Raw genomic sequence first — 20,909 nt, forward strand, 5'->3', positions numbered from 1 at the left:
ACTCAGTCCTCAAATGATACCTTATAACATTAAATAGAAAACTGTTCTGATTTACACAGAGGGAAGTATGGCCCCATCAGCTTTCTCCCCACCATCTCTCTGTGTCCAGAGTGGTAGCCCTGGGACTCCACAGAGTATAGTTTGGAAGTCACAGTCCCGGATTACTATGGATTGAATTGTGTCCGCCCCAAATTCCTATGTTGAAGCCCAAACCTTCAATGAGATGATATTCATGGATGATTCTGTCTTTGGGAGGCAATGAGATTTAGATGAGCTCATGAGGGTAGGGTCCTACGACAGGATTAGTGTCCTTAAAAGAAAAGGGAGAGATAACTAGAGTGTCCTCTCTCGCTCTCTCTGTCATGCAAGGACATGGCCAAAAGGTGGCCATTTGTAACAGCCAGGAAAAGAACTCTCATCAGAACCTGACAATGGAAGCACCCTGATCTCCAGAACTGTAAGAAGCTGTTGTTTAAACTGTTGTTAAAGCCATGAAGCCTGTGGTTCTTTGTGATGGCAGTCTGTGCTGATGAATACATAGGTCATGAAAATATTATCTTCTTGAATTTTAACTAACAAAAACAACAAGTATCATTCCTAATGTGTGAACAAAGAAATAGTGAACCAAATAAAGTCTGTAAAGCTTAAAAAAATTCACTTCTATCAGACACCTTTTTAAAGGAAAGAAAAAACTAAGACATGAAGAGGCAAAATAAGTTGAGGAAATCTTCAGTCGACGCCTTATTATATACATCCACCACACAATCGTCAATAGAACCTTCATATTACCCTTGACAGGCCATCACCAAAATGGCTTCCAACATGCTCAGAAAACAAAATGATGCTTATAAAGGAAAAATTTATTTTTGCACCTTAAGAAAAGGAAGACTACTAATGCTTGTTTCTCAATAAAATAATGAAGGCTCAAAAAGGAAAGACACAGTTCACCTATATGTGGATTGACACACACATCTTACAAAAGCATGCCAACATCCCTCAAACAGTGCTGGGCTGCCCTTTACAGCCAAACCATTTCATTGACATGAGGATGTGAGCTGAAACTGAAAGAGCTGAAGTGACCAATCATTTAAATGATGCAAAAATAAGGGAGAACAAATATAAACCCAAGTGTGTAGCCTCTCAGCAAAAAAAAATCCACACTCAGTAATTGTTTTCAACGTCAAAAAAATAGAATACAGAAAACAGACTGTTTTAAAAGTAAATGTTTGGGGTGCCTGGGTGGCTCAGTCGGTTGGGTATATGACTTCGGCTCAGGCCATGATTTCACGGTCTGTGGGTTTGAGCCCCGTGTCGGGCTCTGTGCTGAAAGCTCAGAGCCTGGAGCCTGCTTCAGATTCTGTGTCTCCCTTTCTCTCTGCCCCTCCCCCATTTGCTCTCTGTCTCTGTCTCTCAAAATAAAATAAAGACATAAAAACAATTTTTTAATGAACAAATAAATAAAAGCAAATGTTTATCCTAGAGTTAATAAATGGAAATAGCCAGACCTAGTACATAGGCAGCTATGCAACCTTCTCCACACAAGTAAGCCTGCTATCAAAATAAAAGCTAATTTCAGAAAGATGGGACTTGCAACAATTCAGCTCAATTGGTCAGAACTTAGATATCTAATAATACTGTTTGTTCATCAGGATCCTGAACTAGTAGATAGTGACATTACTTCTAAATCATAAGATGATTTAATAGTAAATATTACTAAAGGATTTAAGGTATTCTAATACTTTTCAATCTGGCAATCCATGTCTGTAATATCTCCTTATTGATCCAAATATTTTTTAAACTCATTTTTCTTAATATGCATTAACTTGTTTAGCTATCATTACAGCCCTGTAACGTAACTATTAGGTCAAAGAAGCTCATATTCAGGGCACCTGGGTGGCTCAGTAGGTTAAGCATCTGGCTCTTGACTTCAGTTCAGGTCATGATCTCATGGTTTGTGGATTCGGGCCCTGCGTCGGGCTGTGCAGAGTGCTGGCAGTGCAGAGTCTGCTTGGGATTCTCTCTCTCTCTCTGGCCCTCCCCTGTTCATGTGCTCTGTCTCTCTCTCTCAACATAAATATAAATTTAAAAAAAAAAAGAAGCTCATACTCTACATACAAATAAAACCCAGCTTGTCAGTTACACAGGTTAGAGAAACCTGAGAACGCCTCTCTGGAATAATTCATTCCCAAAGAAGAGAGCCAAACCACCAGCCTCCTGAGCAATTTCAAATGATGAAAAAGTGGCAGCAAGCTTAAGTCAAAAAACGCACATTAAGGGGCGCCTGGGTGGCTCAGCTGCTTGAGTGTCCAACTTCAGCTCAGGTCATGATCTTGTGATTCATGAGTTCAAGCCCCATGTCAGGTTCTGTGCTGACCTCTCAGAGCTTGGAGCCTGCTTTGGATTTTGTGTGTGTGTATGTCTCTCTCTCTCTGTCCCTCCCATGTACACACTGTCTCTCTCTCTTTCTCAAAAATAAAATATTTAAAAAAAACCCACAAATTAAAATAAACCCGATGCCCTATTTCTCCAGAATAAATTTGAAATTGCTAATGTTCTTCTTTATTTTTCTAGATTTTTCTATCAAGAATGTTAATGGTTAGATTTCCAGTTCCTCTGTAAAATACCAGTTAAGGGAAGGTTTTCCAATATTTGTTCCAAAAGCTTCCAACTGCACAACACAAAAGGTCCACAGGCTTTATAGATTCTGTGACCTATATTCTGTGCTTGGTAAAAATATGGCATTTAAAGGTACAAATCATCAATTATTAGCAAGCTTAAAACAAGTGAGAGAACACAGTCTTCAGGGAAGAGGTAAAGAGGAAAAACAATGACATAACTCTGAAAATGAGTGCCATAATAATCTCAACATATAGTAACATTACTTAATCCCATTTATTTTGGAGATCATTTATCTTACTTGAGTGAGAAATTGTTTATGAAAGAAAAAATAAGCATAAAAGTCAATTAGCTTTTTCCAGACATCAAAATACATTCAACTGAAGCTACTGCAACCTTCTTCATATCCTTATGGTAAAATGGCAATAATACCACCCATCCCTCTGGGCAGAAGGGTAACCAGAGGCTGTGATTTAAAGCATACAGCACAGTGTCTGGCACAGGACTGCTTTATACATGAAGTATAAGGAGAACTCTGCAGTCTTGGACATTGCTGAGCATCTATATTTGGAGCATGCTAGACCACTTTACAAAGTCTCATCATGAAAAAACATTTTTAAGGGCACATAATGTCTAAAACTCAGTAAGGTAAACTAGTATAAGTGCTAACCATATAACAGAAAAACCTCGGTCTCATCAACCTCCCCATGGCAAACAAATCAATAAATAGAGAAAAAAGTTACAAGCAACAAAAGAAAAAAACAGATGGGGTGCCTGGGGTACTCAGTCAGTTATGTGTCAGACTCCTGACTTCAGTTCGGGTGTCATGAGATCAAGCCCTGTGTTGAGCTCTGCACTGACAGTGTAGAGCCTGCTTGGGATTCTCTCTCTTCCAGTCTCTTTGCCCCTCCCCCGCTTGCTCACGCTCACACACACACACACACACACACACAGAGTAATGGTAACAGTAGATAGTAAACTATGAGCAAGAAAGAATGGATTTAAATGGTGAGTCTCAAATATCCAGAATATAAAAGAACACTTACAGTTCAATAATAAAAAAAAAAATCCAAATAAAAAATGAGCAAAGAATTTGAACAGACATTTCTCCAAANGACAGTGTAGAGCCTGCTTGGGATTCTCTCTCTTCCAGTCTCTTTGCCCCTCCCCCGCTTGCTCACGCTCACACACACACACACACACACACACACGTGCTCTCTCTCTCTCTCTCTCTCTCTGTCTCTGTCTGTCAAAATAAACATATAAACTTTTTTTTAAAAAGGACAAAAAAAAAACAACAAAAAAAAACACCCCAGACAAACTGGACTACATCAAAATTTAAAACTCTGATGCATCAAAGCACACTTCTCAATAATGAAAAGACAACCCATGGAATGCTAGAAAATATTTGCAAATATATACATGATAAGTGGTTAATATCCAGAATATAAAAGAACACTTACAGTTCAATAATAAAAAAAAAAATCCAAATAAAAAATGAGCAAAGAATTTGAACAGACATTTCTCCAAAGAAGATATACAAATGGCAATAAGCATATTAAAAAGTGTGTAACATCACTAATCATTAGGGGAATGCTAATCAAAACCACATGAGGTATCACTTGACACCAATTAGGAATGTTATTATTATAAAGAAGAAAAAGAAAAAACCCAGAAAGTAAGAAGTTTGGTAAGGTTGTAGAGGAACTGAAACTCCTGGGTACTGCTGGTAGGAATGTAAAATAATACATCTGCTGTGGAAGGCAGGATACTTAATAGACTTACCAAATGATGCAGTAATTCTACTTCTGAGAATAAACCCGAAAGAATGTAAAGCAGAAACGCAAACAGATATTTATTTGTAAATCCTCATTTATAGCGGCATTACTCCAAGAGGGGTAAAGGGCAGGCTGCTCCAACACGGATCACTTAGACAAGAATATTTTTTTGAGCTAAAAGCAGGCAGATTCTGGAAACGGTTTTTACCTCCCCCTCAACTGCCTAAATTTACATTGGAAAGGAGAGACTGTACCAGGAAGAGAGCTATTAAGAAAGATTCCTCTTTACCTAGGAAACTTATTTGCATAAGAGGCAACTTTTGTTTTCCACATATCATCTCTCAACTTCCTAAAATCTTTCTCCCCTGTGTATCCTCAGACCTAGCCCACCCCTCTCCTTAGCTCACATAGGCAACACATTGCCTCACTTGTTTTGGAACTTTGTGTCTGTGTGGATTCCCTGTTCGCATGTTACTGAATATGATTTTCTCCTGTTAGTCTGTCTTATGTCAATGTGATTCTTAGTCCTACTAGAGAGACTTTGAAGAGCAGAGAATATTCTTCCTCGCCAAAATTCACAACAGCCGAAAGGCAGAAATAATCCAAGTGTCCAAGGACAGATAAATGTATAAGCAAAATATGATATATCCATAGACTGGAATAATTATTCAACCTTTAAAAGGAAAGAAATCCTGACATATGCTACAACATGGATGAACCTTGAAGATACTAAGTAAGGGGAATAAGCGAGTTACCAAAGGACAAATACTGCAGGATTCCACTTCTGTGAGTACCTAGAGTAGTCAAACTGGGAAACAGAAAGTATAATGTGGTTTATATGGAATAATGGAAACATGCAACAATGGAAAATAATTAATGGCACTGAACTGTACACTTAAAACTGGTTAAGAAGGTAAATTTTATGTATTGTATAAATTACCACTATATTCGTATACATATACATACAAATACATATAGTCACCACTCTCTCTCTCTCTATATATATATACACATACATCCACACATCCACACACACACACACACACATATATATCCCTTCAGCTTTCAATTCACTGACTTATCCTACTCCTCAGTTTACCCTGTACTTGTCTCAAATTTAAATTCTTCTTTTTTTTTTGAGAGAGAGTATGTGTGTACGTGCACATACCCACAAGCAAACACCAACAGGAAGGGGCAGAGAGCCATGGAGAGAGAATCCTAAGCAGGCCTGCACTGTCAACACTGAGAACCCAATATGGGGGTTAATCTCATAAACTGTGAGATCATGACCTGCCGAAATCAAGAGCCAGATGTTTAACTGACTGAGTCACCCAGGCACCCCTCAAATTTAAATTCTTAGTGGATTTTCATAAGCTTGAAGGAAGTAACAGCACTTTCTCAAAACCAAGATCCAAACTTACTTACCTATTCTGGATTCCCGTAGGATCATGTTTTAGATCATAGAAAATGGCACCTATAACCAATCCCAGGATGACTGTTACAATTATCTTTTCAAAGAGAAAAAGAAAAAAAGTTTTAATTAAAGGTAAAAACAACACACCATTTTTGATTATTACATGGCTATATAATCAAATTTCACAATTGAGATAGATACTTCAGATGGTTCAGGCAAAGTCCTTGGGGGAATATAAAAGAGCGTATGTTATTAGACTGCTTTCTAAATTAAAAAATAATTTATCTGTGTGTTGGGGAGGCTGACAGTAGAACACAATAGACTCCTGGAAGTCTAAGGTTACCCCAGTGATTCACCAGGCCAGTTCAAGGTCTAGTTCAAACTACCAGGCCTGGGAAGGCCATACAGAGTAGGGAAGCAATCCAAGTGCTTGGCTAAATCATTTGAGAAATAAAATAAAGTCCAAGTGGCTAAAGAGTTCTGACCTGAACTTTCAGCCTTTGTGCTAGTGAACATGCAATTTTATATTTCAAGAGGCTCAAGTAAAAACAGGATACCTTAACTCTTTTTTTTAAATGACTTTTTAAAAAAATGTTTATTTTGAGAGAGAGTGTGTGTGAAAGAGAAAGCAGAGTAGAGGGGCAGAGCGGGAGGGGAGAGAGAGAGAGAGGGAGGGAGGGAGAGAATCCCAAGCAGACTCCACACAGCACAGAGCCCAACATCAGGCTCAATCTCACAACTGCGAGATCATGACCTGAGCCGAAATCAAGAGTCAAACAGTTAGTTAACTGACTGAGCCACCCAGGCTCCCTAGGATTTTTATTTTTTAATTTTTTAAATGTTTTTATTTATTTCTGAGAGACAGAGAAGACAGCGTGAGCTGGGGAGGGTCAGAGAGAGAGGGAGGTACAGAATCTGAAGCAGGCTCCAGGCTCTGAGCTGGCTGTCAGCACAGAGCCCAATGTGAGGCTCGAACCCAGAACCATGTGATCATGACCTGAGCGGAAGTCAGACACTTAACTGACTAAGCCACCCAGGCACCCCTAGGATATTTTTCTTTTAACATTAAAAATAAATACAATGTTTCAAGCACACATAAAACAATTCTAACAATGTTATTCCACGTAATAAGGAAGTAGAGATATGCTGGGGCCCGCCTATCTGACCCAGGAGACAGTCCATGCCTACACTGGAAAAGTGCATTGTCACTGCCACCAAAGCACTCAGCTAGCACTCTCTGAGGGTACCCGTGTGCTATCACTACCCATTCTCATGTCACTGCTTCTCCAGCAACCTCAGCACAAGGGCCCGCAGCCAAAAGTAAGCTAAGCTGCCAATTTTTTGCCACTCTTACCTACCTTCACTTACTCTGTCTGTTTGAGGACTCTTAAGTAGATTGTATAAACATCACTTTTGTTTTTAAGATTGACAAAATGTCTCTTAAGGACACTTCTGTAAGCAAAGGATTAAAGACTGTACTATGATACAATTTGTTTAAGAAAGCTCTACTTATGGTGCGTTTATGTTATATTAAATTAAAAAATATAAGAAAATGGTCATCTAAAGAAAACAAAATATCCCATCATGTATCTTGGAACCTTCAAAGTTAAAAAATAAAATAAGAAATCTCAGTACTACTATAGTACAATAGTATCAAGACTTGAAGGAACTTTTTGCAAGCATATTTTGGCATGAAGCAAACCAAATTGGTAAATAGGATCATGATCTGTGGAGGCTAGTTTGTGAAGTCCACAGTCTGGAAAAAGTCTTATCTGAGAGGTCTTTCAAATTCCCTTGCTGGGGCGCCTGGGTGGCTTAGTCGGTTAAGCGTCCGACTTTCGCTTGAGTTATGATCTCGTGGTTCGTGGGTTTGAGCCCCGCGTCGGGCTCTGTGCTGACTGCCAGCTCAGAACCTGGAGGCTGTTTCAGAGCCTGTGACTCCCTCTCTCTCTGACCCTCCCCTGCTCACGCTGTCTCTCTCTCTCTCTCTCTTCTAGAAATAAATAAAACATTAAAAAAAAAATTAAAAAAAAATTCCCTTGCTAATAAGACAGTCAGAAATTTGGGAAACAAAAATCTGTTACCCTGGTATATTTTCATTACCCTCAGAATATACTTCAGAATATTCATGTCAACAGATAAGCTTCCAAAATAAATGATGATGACTCCTTTACCATGTGTGCATGTTCACCCAGTATAACTTTAAGAATGTTTGGACTTCTCAATCTGGATACTCTACATGTTTGTTTCTTATGCACACAAAAGATACTGTCAATATTATCATTAGGATGTTTGCTAAAGGTTTCAAAGTTCTAAGTGTATTTTCAAAGTCAGCTTTCAAACACATTGACAAAATAATCAATGTCAAAATTTTGTCACACTTTGGGGTGCCTGGGTGGCTCAGTCAGTTAAGCATCCGACTTTGGCTCAAGTCATGATCTCATGATTCATGGTTTCGAGCCTCACACTGGGCTCTGTGCTAAGAGCTCCGAGCCTGGAGCCTGCTTCGGATTCTATGTGTGTGTCTCTCTCTTGGCCCCTTCCCTGCTCACACTCAGTCTCTGTGTCTCTCTCAAAAATAAAAAATTTAAAAAAAAAATGGTCACACTTTTACATTGATATAAATAATCTATGTTACTCTTTCTTGGATTACAGAAAAGAGAAAAAAAATAGGCAAACTAAGCATTGTTCAACAGAGCACACAAAGAGGAGACACTATAAGACCTATGCACCTGGCCTCTGTTTTGAACAGAAGGAAAAAAAAGAAATTCCCTAAATATGTTATTCTGTCTTGTTCAGCTGTGTTTAGCAATATATCTCATGGTGAGTTCTGAGAGATAATTATGGCCATTACTCAAAAACATCCCTAGTCAAATGTAAAATGTGCCAGCAGAAAAAATAAATCTCTAGTGTTTTCCAAATTGATTTGATCAGAAAAATCCATGGCACATTAAATGAACATTAAGTCTGGGGCGCCTGGGTGGCTCAGTCGGTTAAGCGTCTGGCTTCGGCTCAGGTCATGATCTCACAGTCATGGGTTTGAGCCCTGCGTCAGGCTCTGTGCTGACGGCTAGCTCAGAGCCTGGAGCCTGCTTCAGATTCTGTATCTCCCTCTCTCTCTGACCCTCCCCTGCTCACACTGTCTCTCTCTCTCTCTCTCAGAAATAAATAAAGCATTTAAAAAAACGAACATTAAGTCCTTCTATATAGATGATCCATTCACTCCAAGATCACTGAAACACAACCTTTGGTTAAAGGGCATTATAGAAGCAAAGTCTGAATCATGTAAATGACTAGTTGAAATCTAGGTATGGCTGCAATACGACTGATACAAGATTTATCAGTGGGAAACCATAAAGCTGTTTAATAGCTTCACATTCAAATACTTTAAAATGTAAACAACACACATACAAGTTTAAAACCACTAAATCGAAGGTCACCACGCTAGGGTCTACAGGCCTGTCACCTATTTATGTTCTGCCCTCTAGCTAGAGCAGTTTTTACCATTTTTTTAATGGTTGGGAGAAAAAAGAGTGAAAAAAGAATATTTCTTGCCACGTGAAATTTAAATGAAATTCGAATTTCAGTATCCATCAATAAAGTTTTATTGGAACACAGCTATTTTCATTTGTTTATGTATTAGCTCCTTTCACGCTAAAATGGCAAAGGCTAGAGACAAAGACCGCATGGCCTGCAAAGCCCAAAGTATTTACTATCTAGCCCTTTACAAAAAAGGTTGACCTACTCCTGTTCTAAGCAAACATTCTAGTACTTATAATCTGAACACCAGATACTCAGAGAGATGCAATGTTCTGTGTTTGTTCTATGAGTTTGCCACTACTCCAAACATTGTTGGGACTCCTTTAGTGGAATTGAGTTCACTGAGGAAGCAAATAGGCTGAATATGCAACCTGGAGGCACTAGGCCTGGGTCTGCATCTGAAGTACGCAGAGCAACAAAAGATGCAGAGTCATGGTGTATTACAAATAGTTCCACATTTTAGAAAGAGGAACCCTCTTACACTACTGATGGGAATACAAACTGGTATAGCCACACTGGAAAACAGTATGGAGATTCCTCAAAAAGTTAAAAATAGAACTACCCTATGACTCAGCAATTGCATGACTGGATTTACTCAAAGAATACAAAAACACTAATTCAAAGGGATACATGCACCCCTCAGTTTACAGCAGCATTGCCTACAATAGCTAAATTATGGAAAGAGCCTAAAGCAGATATGGTATGTATGTATGTATGTATATATGTATATATATAATCATACATATTATATATATACATATACACACACACACGTAATGGAGTATTACTCAGCCATAAAAAAAAAGTAAAATCTTGCCATTTGCAATAACATGAATAGAGCTAGAGTATTATGCTATGCAAAATAAGTCAGGGTGAGAAGACAAATACATATGATTTCACTAATATGTGGAATTTAAGAAACAAAACAAACAAGCAAAAGAGAAAAAGAAGAGAGAGAGAGAGGCAAGCCAAGAAACAGACTTTTAGCTATAGAGAACAAATTGATGGTTACCAGAGGGGAGGTGGGTGGGGAGTTGGGTAAAATAGGTGATGGGGATTAAGGACTGCAGTTGTGGTGATGAGCACCAGTGTTGTATGAAAGTGTTGAATCACTAAATTGTACACCTGAAGCTAATATTACACTAAATGTTAACTAACTGGAATTTAAATAAAAACTTTTTTTAAAATAAGAAAAAAAATACCTCCACATTCTAATCACATTCTTCTCAGAACTACCATATTGTGACTTGGACAAGACACTTATAAACCACTTTTAGAGGCAAGAGAAATTTTAGTTACTTTCCAAATTAAAAAAAATATAATATCTAAATCACACTAAAGAACCAATTCCATCACATTACAACAGTGATGTTGGAGCAATGGGTAAGCAGGTTGACTTTACTTATCAGACTTGTTTCCAAATGACATCAAATCTACTATAAAAGAATAAAAATTTAACCTTGGTTGCTAGTACACACAGTGCTCATATTCTGACAGAAATGTCAACTAACAAGTGGCAAAAATCTCTGGAGCAATTGGCAATGTATCTCAAAGAGGGATACAGATTCTTGGTATTACTTAGAAGGCAACAGTATCGAAGTATGAAAATTATAGTGCAGATGGTAAGAAGTCAGTAATATCTTATGAGAGCCAACAGCAGGTCATCTTTTAGTACTCAACTAAAGGATGTCATCTTTTAGTATTCAACTAAAAGATGAGTACTAAAAGAAATTCAATGATTGATAATAAAATCAATAACCCCCAAAATAACTAGCTAAACTGATTTCCTTAAAAAGGATAGGCCAATGAACTGGGAATACTAGAGTTTGTATGACAGAGCACCTAAGAATAACAGAAAAATAGAAGGGTAATAATCAACAACTATCAATAGAGCCAGCCAAAAGACAAAAAGAACAGGATTTCATCATTATCAAAAGAAAGTCAATCTGACAGTGAATATCCTTGTTTAACAGAATTCAAGTCTGCTTACTACGCTGTGGCAACTACAAACTGTTTCAGGTATTTAATGCTTTCCTAAGATTAGATACCCAAAATGAGGAAGGTCAATTATAAGGAATAGCATTTGCACACAGGCTCTTCCCTCAGAAAGCAGCTGGCCCCTATGACCTTCAAAGGCATTCAGGGACTTGCAGATGAAGGCTTCCCTGGCCAACTGATTTCAAATGTAATCAGCTCCTTTCCACTCTCTCCCTCTTCCCCCCTCTCCTTTCTTTCTCTTTTTCTCTTCCTTTCTCTGCTTCTCCACTTAAACTTTCTCCACAGACCCTTTTACCACATGACTTTCTATACAGTTAATTTCTGTATGAATTTGTCACCTGTTGTTCCTCACAGGAAATTAAGCTCCATGAGAACAGGGGTTTTATTTTTGCCAATTTTGTTCACTGCTATCTCCAAACTCTCAAAATGTCATACGTGAACAGTAAGAACTTGTTGAGTGGATCAGGAAATGAATGTGTGCAGCTACCAGAAAACTTTAGATGTCGCTAAATATCTCCTTTACTTCACAATTTTGAAGAAAAAAATATTTTACAAAGATTATCCAGTACAGCTCATCTAAATCAACAAAAATTCTGAATTAGGTCGTAAAAAAAAACCACTAAAAAAAGAAAATATTTTCCATAAGTGAAAATTTCATCGTGTTTTACTTGTTCTGTTGGCTGTTTCTATATCCCAAATGGAGTGGGGATAAATAAATGGGAGGATGAGTAGAAGATAAGCATCATCCTAAAATAGATTAGATTAGAACCAAATATTCCCACATAAGTATGTCTGAGCATAATCAGCAGACTCTGTCAGGTTACCTGAGCTATAGAGGCCTGGGGATTACCCAATAAGTTTTTGAACGAACGCTTAGAAATCCATCTGAGTTGATGACAGAAGGAAGTGGCATAGGTAATCTCCCCAAAGGCTGAGCTCTTCTTTTTCTGATCCTCTGAGAGTTGATTTAAATCTTCTTTTGTTTTTCTGCAGAAGGCAGAGCTGGCATAAAACTCAGCTATTCTTTCAATGAGTGGAGTATCTTTCCTGGAAGGCTCTTCAGTCTCCTTGTCTTTGGAATAAAAGAGGATAAAGAAGGGAAACATTATTAATAAAGTAACACCTGATTTAGCTCATTTTTTGGCAACTCTTTTCTTAGATTCTTTCCTAACACCTTAATTCTAATGCTTGAGTATAAAAAATTATTAGATCTGTCATTGCTCTACAGAATTAGAAAAATACAGTTAATTGACTACTCCCATAAACTTATGAATACAGCAAATCTACTGACCTTTTCCTAACTATATTTGAACCCTAATTCTTCTAAAATAGACTTCTTATCATAGCAAGTTATAATTCCCAATATAAAAAATCTTCCCTTTGTTTTTTTCTATATGCAAATACATAAATTGCCAAGTTTCTTATTTCAAAACAGTGGGCATTTTTTTAATGAAAACTCCCCCATAGAACTGATACTATCATATAAATGCTCATTTATAAATTAAATCAAAAATATTCTCAGCACTCAAAACAAAATCTGTGTTGACCAATAGAATGAATGTTTATAATCCCTTAAGATTCATATGCTAAAATTCAATCCCCAGTGTGATGATGTTTGAAGGTAGGGGGCCTCTAAGGACTGATTAAGTCATGAAGGTGTTGTCCTCATTAATGAGATCAGTAACCTTATAAAAGAGGCCCGAGAGAGGGAGCACCCTCCCTACTTCCACCAAGTGAGGAAACAATGAGAAGATGGTCACCCATCTCTGAACCAGGAAGTGGGTCCTCAACAGACACCAAATCTGCAGATACCTTCATCTTGGACTTCCAGCTCCAGAACCGTGAGAAATAAATGTTTAGTGTTTCAGCCACCTGTCTATGATATTTTTGTGACGGTAACCCATGCAGACTAAGACAACGGTTATCAGAGGACAGCATCAATATAAATTCACAAAGCCATGATTTAATGAGTTGCCACATTGCTAAACTTCAGCTAATGCAGTTAGGCAATAATCTGTGACTCTCAACATATTTGCATACCTTCATCCATCTGATCCTCCCTGTTTAATATCACAGCAGAGGAGTCTCCATTAATGACATCCAGGAAGAAGTCTGCAGGGTTATTATAGGGTTCACATTGGTAACCTACAAAAGAAGGCAACTCAAGTACACAAACTTGATGGTCTTGGAAAATAAAAACTCACTTACAGGGGTGAGAGAGGTGAGGTTGGGGAAGAGAATCTAACAACTTCTCCCTCATCTTTTTTTTTTTCCTCTTCTCCCTTGACTAATTTAACTTTTCTTTTTATATATTCAATCACACAACATTTCAGCAATGCTCTGTCTCCCAGAAAAATACACACTTAAAAACAACTGGGGACTCTTAGAAAGTTCATACTAGGACCTTACCCATCATAGTTCATGAGACATGAAACAGCTATACTCAGTATGCTCTGAGGCTTATCAGAACTTCTTCAAAAATAGAAATAATATCCAAGGAAAAATAAATTAAGTTAAAAACACCCCCCCCCCAAAAAAAAAGCTATAGCTGGGACTAATGCTCTTCAAAGCAAGGCCACAAGCAAAGAATGCTATGACACAGCAGGACTGTCCTTGGGAGAGGCCAGGGGTGTGTTCTGCTCTCCAGGTTCACCTGGGGACACCCAGATGCTCATTTGTTGTGCTGTCATAATTCCAACAGGGAGAACAAATCACCAGAGCACTCCCAAGAGAATGTGACTGGCACAGTACAGCTTATCTCAACTTCCTTGGCATGATCCTCTGGACTCAACTGGCCTCTAGTCTGACCCTAGGTTCATCTCCCCTAAACTCCCTAGACCCATGTGTGCTTGTTAACTCTAAATGATGGAGATTAAATGGAAAATTTTAAAAATGGCTAGTGAATATTTAAACCAATATTTGGAGTCATGGAGCATTATCTTTAATCATATCCAAATATCCCTAAAATGAAGCAGGGGTGCCCGGGTGGCTCATTTGGTTGAGCGTACGACTTTGGCTCAGGTCATGATCTCACGGTTTGTGAGTTTAAGCCACATGTCAGGCTTTGAGAGGAGAGCACAGAGCCTGCTTCAGATTTTCTGTCTCCCTCTCTCTCTGCTCCTCCCCTGCTCCCTCTCTCTCAAAAAGAAATAAACATTTAAAAAATTTTAATAAAATAAAATGAAGTAGACTATATGAGTCATAAAAAATTACATACTTCCATTCTAAATAGAACCAAGCAGCCCCAAACTGTCACAAATGTCGGTCCGTCAGAGTAAGACAACTAGTCATTCTATTAACTGGCAAGTCACTCACACCCACTCCAGGCCTAAATCTGCAATTTAATGTTACTAGAAAATTTTAAGTAGCATCTATGAACCTCTACCAAAGAAGACTAACATCTTATACAAGGGAATACAATGATAAAGCCTGATCCATAATATGGTCAAGAAGACAAACAATTTGAGGATATTTTTAGGCCTTTTCCAATATGTTCAAGGGTCATATAACTGGCTATGAAACCAACATATTTCCTCAACTGTTAGGGAAAGGTCACCAGAAGTGGGAAGCAGATCAGATGCTGGCCCAATAGAAATACTCCTATACACACATGCAGGTATTCTCAACCAGGACAGGAAAGAGACCCAGAGAACAAGCTAATGCTGCAAAGTGAAGCAAAATTCTAGCACCAAGCTATCAAAGATGTTTTGGGGTGGTAGAAGCCATGGTATGTCTACTCAAAGACCGAAGAGCACTCCTATAGACCCCTTTTACTCTCTTTAGGATTCTCTTACTAAAGGATCTTACCACATGAAAAAGTCAAACATACCCATTGACGCAAAGTACCCCAAGGCCTCCTGGGAAGGCCCATGGAACATTAGTCTTCCTGAAGCCAACAAGGTGAGGCTATCAAACAACTTGAAGATAGAATAACGAGGCTGATGAATGGAGAAAATGATTGTTCGTCCCTGTTCAGACATCCTAAGTTAAAAGTGAAAAAATAAAAATAATTAGATGTCTGAGTCATTAAACATCTGAAATGTGAACATCCTGGCAACTTAATTCCTGCCTCCAGATTATTTCTTCTTAGTTCGACTTGCTTTTCTCTTACTAACTTCTCATTTCCAATTCAGTGCTTTTATGAAGTACTAGGGTTTCTAAAGTGTGTTCTATGGGCAGTCTACATCAACAAGAAGATTCATTAAAAATGCAGATCTCTAGGGGCACCTGGGAGACTCAGTCAGTTAAGTAACCTACTTCAGCGCAGGTCATGATCTCATGGCTCGTGAGTTCAAGCCCCACACTGGTATTCTGCTGTCAGCTCAGAGCCTGCTTGGGATCCTGTCCCCCTCTTTATGCCCCTCCCCAACTAGTGTGTGCATGCACTCCCTTTCATGTGTACTCTCTCTCTCTCTCTCTCAAAAATAAATAAACATCTAAAAATGCAGATCCCTGAACATTCTCAGACCTACTGGGCCTAGTGAATCTATACTTCTTTTTTTTTTTTTTTTTTTTTTTTTTTACAAATAGTTTATTGTCAAATTAGTTTCCACATAACACTCAGTGCTCATCCCCAAAGTGCCCTCCTCCATGCCCACCCCCCCTCCCCCCCACATCCATCAGTCCTCAGTTTTTGTCAGCATTCAAGAGTCTCTCATGGTTTGCCTCTCTCCCTTTCCCCCACCATTTCCGCCCTTCTTCTCCCCCTTGTTCCTCCGTCAAGTTCCTCCTAATCCTCCTATACGTGCAAACATATGATATTTGTCCTTCTCTGCCTGACTTATTTCGCTCAGCATAACACCCTCAAGGTCCATCCATGTTGCTACACATGGCCAGATTTCATTGTTTCTCATTGCCATGTAGTATTCCATGGTATAGATAAACCACATCTTCTTGATCCATTCATCTGTTGATGGACACTTAGGCTCTTTCCATGTTTTAGCTATTGTGGAGAGTGCTGCTATGAACATTGGGGTACATGTGCTCCTATGCCTCAGCATTTCTGTATCCCTTGGGTAAATTCCTAGCAGTGCTATTGCTGGGTCATAGGGGAGTTCTATTGTTAGTTTCCTGAGGAACCTCCACACTGTTTTCCAGAGGGGCTGTACCAGTTTACATTCCCACCAACAGTGTAGGAGGGTGCCCGTTTCTCCACATCCTCGCCAGCATCTAGAGTTCTCTGATTTGCTCATTTTAGCCACTCTGACTGGCGTGAGGTGGTATCTCAGTGTGGTTTTGATTTGTATTTCCCTGATGAGGAGGGATGCTGAGCATCGTTTCATGTGTCTGTTGGCCATCTGGATGTCCTCTTTGGAGAAGTGTCTGTTCATGTCTTCTGCCCATTTCTTCACTGGGTTGTTTGTTTTTCGGGCGTGTAGTTTGGTGAGTTCCTTATAGATTCTGGATATTAACCCTTTATCTGATATGTCATTTGCAACTATCTTTTCCCATTCCGTTGGTTGCCTATTAATTTTCTGGGTTGTTTCCTTGGCTGTGCAGAAGCTTTTAATCTTGATGAGGTCCCAACAGTTTATTTTTGCTCTTGATTCCCTTGCTTTTGGGGATGTGTCAAGTAAGAAGTTGCTGCGGTGGAGGTCAAGGAGGTTGTTTCCTGCTTTCTCCTCTAGGGTGTTGATAGTTTCCTGTCTCACGTTCAGGTCCTTTATCCATTTTGAGTTGATTTTTGTGCATGGTGTGAGAAAATGATCTAGTTTCATTCTTCTGCATGTTGCTGTCCAGTTCTCCCAACACCATCTGTTAAAAAGGCTGTCTTTTTTCCATTGGATATTCTTTCCTGCTTTGTCAAAGATCAGTTGGCTGTATACTTTTGGGTCCACTTCTGAGTTCTCAATTCTGTTCCATTGGTCTATGTGTCTGTTTTTGTGCCAATACCATACTGTCTTGAGGATGACAGCTTTGTAGTAGAGGCTGAAGTCTGGGATGGTGATACCTCCCGTTTTGGTTTTATTTTTCAGTATTACTTTGGCTATTCGGGGTCTTTTGTGGTTCCATACAAATTTTTGGATAGTTTGTTCTAGTTTTGAGAAGTATGCTGGTGCAATTTTGATTGGAATTGCATTGAATGTGTAGAGTGCTTTAGGTAGTAATGACATCTTAACTATATTTATTCTTCCTATCCATGAGCATGGAATGTTTTTCCATTTCTTTGTGTCTTCTTCAATTTCCTTCATAAGTTTTCTATAGTTTTCATCATACAGATCTCTTGTATCCTTGGTTAGGTTTATTCCGAGGTATTTTATGGTTTTTTGTGCAATTGTGAATGGGATCAGTTTCTTGATTTCTCTTTCTGTTGCTTCATTATTGGTGTATAAAAATGCAACCGATTTCTGTACGTTGATTTTGTACCCTGCAACTTGGCTGAATTCTTGGATCAGTTCTAGTAGGCTTCTGGTGGAGTCTGTCGGGTTTTCTATGTAGAGTATCATGTCATCTGCGAAGAGTGAAAGTTTGACTTCCTCTTTGCCAATTCTGATGCCTTTGATTTCCTTTTGTTGTCTGATGGCTGATGCTAGGACTTCCAGCACTATGTTAAACAACAGTGGTGAGAGTGGACATCCCTGTCGTGTTCCTGATCTCAGGGGGAAAGCTCTCAGTTTTTCCCCGTTGAGGATGATGTTAGCTGAAGGCTTCTCATAGATGGCTTTGATGATGTTTAAGTAGGTTCCTTCTATCCCAACTTTCTCGAGAGTCTTTATTAAGAAGGGATGCTGTATTTTGTCAAATGCTTTTTCTGCATCTATTGACAGGATCATATGGTTTTTATCTTTTCTTTTATTGATATGATGGATCACATTGATTGATTTGCGAATGTTGAACCAGCCCTGTAACCCAGGAATGAATCCCACTTGATCTTGGTGGATGATTCTTTTGATATGCTGCTGGATTCGATTTGCAAGGATCTTGTTGAGAATTTTTGCATCCGTATTCATCAAGGATATTGGCCTATAGTTCTCTTTTTTTGTTGGATCTCTGTCTGGCTTGGGAATCAGAGTGATGCTGGCTTCATAAAATGAGTCCGGGAGTTTTCCTTCGACTTCTATTTTTTGGAATAGCTTGAGAAGAATTGGGATTAATTCTGTTTTAAATGTCTGGTAGAATTCCCCAGGGAAACCATCAGGTCCAGGGCTCTTATTTGTTGGGAGATTTTTGATCACTGATTCGATTTCTTCACTCGTTATGGGTCTGTTCAGGTTTTCTATTTCTTCCCGTGTGAATTTTGGTAGTGAGTGTGTGTTTAGGAATTTGTCCATTTCTTCTAAGTTGTCCAATTTGTTGGCATATAATTTTTCATAGTATTCCCTGATAATTGCTTGTATTTCTGAGGGGTTGGTTGTAATAAGTCCATTTTCATTCATAATTTTGTCTATTTGGGTGCTCTCTCTTTTCTTTTTGATAAGCCTGGCTAGAGGTTTGTCAATTTTGTTTACTTTTTCAAAAAACCAACTCTTGGTTTCATTGATCTGTTCAATTGTTTCTTTGGTCTCTATGTTGTTTATTTCTGCTCTAATTTTTACTATTTCTCTTCTTCTACTGGGTTTAGGGCGTTCTTGTTGCTCTGCCTCTAGCTCCTTTAGGTGAGCTGTTAGATTTTGGACTTGTGCTTTTTCTAATCTCTTGAAATAGGCCTGGAGAGCAATGTACTTTCCTCTTAGGACTGCCTTGGCCGCATCCCATAGATTTTGAATTGTTGTGTTTTCATTTTCATTTGTTTCCATATATTTTTTAATTTCCTCTCTAATTGCCTGATTGGCCCATTCATTCTTTAGAAGGGTGTTCTTTAACCTCCATGTTTTTGGCGGTTTTCCAGACTTCTTCCTGTAATTGATTTCAAGTTTCAAAGCATTGTGATCTGACAGTGTGCATGGTATGATCTCTATTCTTTTATATTTATTGAGGGCTGCTTTATGTCCCAGTATGTGATCTATCTTGGAGAATGTGCCATGCGCACTTGAGAAGAAAGTAAATTCCCTGGCCTCAGGATGTAAAGTTCTAAATATATCCGTCAGATCCATCTGGTCCAATGTGTCTTTCAAGTCCATTATTTCTTTAGTGATTTTCTGTCTGGTTGACCTATCCATTGCTGTAAGCGGAGTATTAAAGTCCCCTGCTATTAGCACATTCTTATCTATAAGCTTGTTTCTGTTTGTGATTAATTGTTTTAGATATTTAGGTGCTCCCATATTCGGTGCGTAGACATTTATGATTGTTAGTTCTTCCTGATGGATGGACCCTGTAATTATTATGTAGTGCCCTTCTTCATCTCTTGTGATTGTCTTTAATTTAAAGTCCAGTTTGTCTGATATAAGTATCGCTACTCCGGCTTTCTTTTGATTTCCTGTAGCATGATATATATTTCTCCATCCCCTTACTTTTAATCTGAAGGTATCTTCCCGTCTAAAATGAGTTTCTTGTAGACAGCATATAGATGGGTGAATCCATACTTCTAACAAGCACCCAGGTAATCTGTAAATACATTCAAGTCTGAAAACATGTTGTGGACTAAATATTAAAACAATGATTGCATGCCCTATTCTCACTGATCATTTAAATCTCCTGGCTCTTTAGGAATTAGTTTTCATTCTTTTTCCCTAATGATACAATTACATTACTGAGTACTTACTATGTCTTCACTACTACACACTTTATAGATAACTTTATCTAAATTTTCATAATATTGTTACAAGGCAGTATCAATATTACCATTACCTTTATATTACAGTTACGACTTAGAGACTTGAGCAACTGGCCCTAAGAATCACATTTACTAAAGGTGTGGTGCTGGGATATGATCCCTCATCTAATTCCATGGCCAAAACTTTGTTAAACTACCTTTACACAGGAATTACTACTTATGGGTAGAAGAAACAGAGGCCAAAAATCACTGTTAAAAACCTGTTATTGTTGAAAATATTTTGTGAGAGGTATCATGTCAATTTAGGCATTTTCTAAGTACCTACTTACTATATGCTAGCAGTGTCTATACGTTCATTCTGCCCCAAAAAGGAATGGCCAGTAGATCAATCATTTCAATATAGTGTGGACTAAAGGAAGGAGAGGGTTCCTTACAAACAAAATAGAAGACTATAACCCAGTCTGAAGATAACGTAAAACATATCAAAGGGGCAAACAGAGTAAGCCAAGAAGAGAAAGTGTAGTCAGGCTGAAGGAACGTGGCAAGAAAAGTGTACAATAACAAGGTCTACTGAGGAAACTACAAGTAGTTCAGTGCCATTGCAGAGCCCAGAGGTATGTGCAGGAGTTGGGGCCAAGGGAGGGTAAAAAGCTGGTAAAAGAGACTGTGTCAAAAAATAAGCCCATAATGAATCCCCTCACTCAGGAGCTGCAGCTTTGGTCAGAGGGTAAGAAAGGGCTGGTGAGGACTGGAAACAGGAAAGTGGATTGGTGTGAAAGCCTTGTGTTCTGAAGACCGATGGCATCAATATCGGTATCTCCTATTAGATATGTAGACTCTTGGACTCCAAGCTGTAGAAACAGAATCTGATTTTAACACAACCCTAGTGATTAGTGTACACAGTGGAATG

The 20,909-nt window shown here is 38.6% G+C and overlaps 1 protein-coding gene across 3 annotated transcripts in view; it reads right to left on the bottom strand.

The window, feature by feature from the left end:
* The window catches only part of ABCG2 (ATP binding cassette subfamily G member 2 (Junior blood group)), a 148,614-nt gene that overhangs the window by 8,956 nt on the left and 118,749 nt on the right, over positions 1 to 20,909 (bottom strand). For all 3 annotated transcript variants that reach the window (XM_039218438.1, XM_039218439.1, XM_039218440.1), the window contains 4 exons: positions 15,176 to 15,327; positions 13,387 to 13,491; positions 12,171 to 12,418; positions 5,820 to 5,902 (listed from right to left, as the gene is read on the bottom strand). In XM_039218438.1, coding sequence (XP_039074369.1) covers positions 5,820 to 5,902; positions 12,171 to 12,418; positions 13,387 to 13,491; positions 15,176 to 15,327 — 588 coding nt within the window. The remainder of the gene's footprint in view (positions 1 to 5,819; positions 5,903 to 12,170; positions 12,419 to 13,386; positions 13,492 to 15,175; positions 15,328 to 20,909) is intronic.

The sequence above is a fragment of the Hyaena hyaena genome, unplaced genomic scaffold, assembly GCF_003009895.1.
Source record: "Hyaena hyaena isolate Hyena2069 unplaced genomic scaffold, ASM300989v1 scaffold_764, whole genome shotgun sequence".
Classification (NCBI taxonomy): Eukaryota; Metazoa; Chordata; class Mammalia; order Carnivora; family Hyaenidae; genus Hyaena; species Hyaena hyaena.